The sequence below is a fragment of the Sorghum bicolor genome, chromosome 6 (genome assembly GCF_000003195.3).
Source record: "Sorghum bicolor cultivar BTx623 chromosome 6, Sorghum_bicolor_NCBIv3, whole genome shotgun sequence".
NCBI lineage: Eukaryota > Viridiplantae > Streptophyta > Magnoliopsida > Poales > Poaceae > Sorghum > Sorghum bicolor.
The window spans coordinates 53,078,093-53,081,186 of record NC_012875.2 but is presented as its reverse complement, the minus strand read 5'-3'; the positions used below and the strand labels follow the sequence as shown (position 1 = coordinate 53,081,186).

Sequence of the window (3,094 nt, the reverse complement as noted above, 5' to 3'; positions counted from 1 at the left end):
TAATTGTATAAAATTTAGGAATAATTCAAGGATTTCTATGAAGTATTTATGCACAAAGATTTGAAAAAGTATTTATTTGCCATTTTATGATTTTCAACAATTTAATGTTTGAGTTTATAAAGTCTAATTCATCTGAAAAAAGAAAAGTTAAAACTGAATCAAAATTATAAACTTCAAAATGTCCTCATCATTACTCTATTGTATAGATCTACTCACAAGAATTCTAAAAAGTATTTATTTTCTATTTTTTTAATTTCTACAATTTACTATGAATTTACATAAAAATTTAGCTAAAACTCTCTCTCTTGCTCTATGAACCCTAACCCTAAGCAAGAATGCTTCATGAACTCTAGATCTAGAGCACCTCCAATACAAGAGAATTGAACCAAAGAATCACTAAAAAATAGTATCAAGGGCTCCAACTAACCTTTTGGAAGTTTCTCACCAAAGAAATAAGGATCAAAACCTCCCTCCTTGGAAACTGGAATCGTCTGGTCCGCCTGGTCCGTGAGCTCACGGAAGTAACTGTTCTTGTCTGGAGGTGGACGAAGGGTATTTATAGCATACTTAGCACAGGCGGCTCATAAAGAGGGCCGCCTGTGTAAATACATTAGCACAGGCGGTCCTCTATAAAAACCGCCTGTGTAAAAAGACACATTTACACAGGCGGTTGTCGTAAATCCGCCACCTGTGTTAATGGTATTTACACAGGCGGTTTGTATTGTAAGCCGCCTGTGTAAATGTGAAGTTTACATAGACGGTGTAATTAAGAAGACCGCCTGTGTAAACGTGTTTACACAGGCGGTTTTCTTGTTGGGCCCTCTGAAATTTTTCTACTAGCGCCATGATATTGTGAACCGCCAGTGAAAAAAAAACAACGTGCCAGCAAAAACGATTTTTGTACTAGTGGCCGCTCCCAGGCTCTAGTAGCATGCTAGAACTAAATACACACGTACGTATACTATACGTCTATCCCTCGTCTGTCGTACGCGCGTGAACGACGAGGCTTTAGGCAAGAATTGCCCCAGGAAATCGCTCCCGCTGTTCATCAGCTATGTAAATTAGACATGCAAGTCTGGTCAGGAATCGTTTCAGGCAGCTATTCCATGCGAACCGAACGGACCCGACCCGTTCGTTTCCTGGGCAATGACTTCCTGGAACGATTCCTGTTGGACAACTCCTTCCGTTTCATCATCATGCATACTGTATTCAACACAACAAGTTACACTCCTAACTCATTATTAATAAATGCGCTGCTACAGGCCGGCCGGAGCTAGTGCTATAATATATACTTCTTCTAGCTCGCGCCATGGAGCTCTCCGTCCACAAACCCATCTTGGATTCCAAGAGTTCGTGGCACCAGCAGGCAGCCAGGCATATAACGTCTTCTTCGTCCTCCGTTCCTCACCAGCTACTGAGGACGCCATTGCCAACATGCATAGAGTGTACCTTGATGCCTATATATGCCTGCTTGCACCCACATATAGCATATAGAGGCGTTCGATCCCCTTAGCGCTGAGGGGAAGCTCCTCCTCCGATTCTTGTCTATCCTTTGCATGAATTTTTTTGCATTGCTTTTCTAGCTTCTACTTCCTTCTACGTCTTTCCTAGCATGCACCCCCCCCCCCCCCCCCCGGGCACACTGTTCACGAGTGATCGTCTGATGATCATCTAGAATCGAGTTGTTCGAGACTTGGACTCTTTTGTCACTTTGCAGCTAGGTTCCTTCACAGAGAGCCTACAGACTACAGTATCAGGTACGAAATGAAAATGGTTATTACTTGCAAATTGCACGAGCTGGAATTATATTGTTCTAATCTTCTTCGATCGCCTGCGTCTCTTATAGTAACATCAGTTTGTGGTTTCTGCGTGAAGGAATAGTAAGGCGAGCGATGGCACTATCAGCTTCTTCCCCGGTTCAGGAAGAACTGCAGCAGCCTGCAGAGAGGCAGTTGAGGAACCAGCTTGCTGCAGCCGCGAGGAGCATCAACTGGAGCTATGCCCTCTTCTGGTCCATTTCAAGCACACAACCGGGGTAAATTGAAGTCTTAATAATATGCAGTTGGTATTTGCTTGGCAGTTTTCTGCAACTTTGATGAATGATCGTCACATCATTTGCATGAGCTTCAATTTATATCCCAGGCTCTCCCAGCGCATACATACATATCAAATAAAGAAAGTCGGATCCGGTGATGCGACGATATGGTTGTAGTCATTTACTTATCGTTTTTGCAGAAAAAGTTATTAGTTTTTACATCCAATTTAGTTACTGAATGAAACTTTGCTACTACTCTTCAATCTCCTAGATTTAAGAGACTAGATCGATTTTCAACTCATGACGTGTGCCTTGAGTCTTGACTAAGCTATATATGCAGTGTTACCACCCCCATTACATACCAAACTGGGGAAGTCTATCTTCCCAGTAGCAATACCACATCAGTTTTTGAGCTGAAATTATGCAAGCTACTAAGTTTCGATCACCAGAAAATTACTAAGTTTTTGAGTCTTGACTAGTAGTAGTGTATGAGCAACTGGAAACTACTAGTAAAGCCATTCATTCATCATGCTGTCTCTCCGAAAAATTCTTCCGTCACACTTTCTAGTTTGCAAATAACACTGATATGAATATGATTCTGTTCTTCTTTGCTTAAACTACTGAATATTATTCAACGACAACAAAATTTAAAAGTTGAGGTCCATATAAGATTGTGAAAATCTACTACAATTTGATTTTTTCCCAAAACAATCATGCTAATATTTATATTTCAAAATTATGCTAATTAAAAATAAAATATTTTTGATAGTATATCATAATAACTCATGGATCATGCACTTAATATTTGGATTAAAATAACACAGAATCCTGTCATTATGTTGTCAAGCTGACACATGCACATATCGTGCATTAAAGATCTCTGTCTCATCATGCGATTAGAAAAAAAAAAGGAAACACTGTTTATTTGTCGATCGGCATATCTATTTTATTCCAAGGTCTTGTTTAGTTGAGCATGTGAAAAGTTTTTGGGCACTATAACATTTTTTATTTTTATTTGACAATTATTGTTTAATCATGGACTAATTAGGCTCAAAAAAT

General features: G+C 39.7%; 1 protein-coding gene across 3 annotated transcripts in view; it reads left to right on the top strand.

Moving 5' to 3' along the window:
• The window catches only part of LOC8056590 (anthocyanin regulatory R-S protein), a 16,985-nt gene continuing 15,511 nt past the window's right edge, over positions 1,621 to 3,094 (top strand). The window contains exons 1-2 of one of the 3 annotated variants that reach the window (XM_021463069.1): positions 1,621 to 1,757; positions 1,876 to 2,035. In XM_021463069.1, the coding sequence (XP_021318744.1) occupies positions 1,893 to 2,035 (143 nt within the window). In that variant the 5' untranslated portion in view covers positions 1,621 to 1,757; positions 1,876 to 1,892. Of the gene's footprint in view, positions 1,758 to 1,875; positions 2,036 to 3,094 lie in introns of those variants that run through there. The other 2 variants (XM_021463067.1, XM_021463068.1) reach the window with 2 other exon arrangements.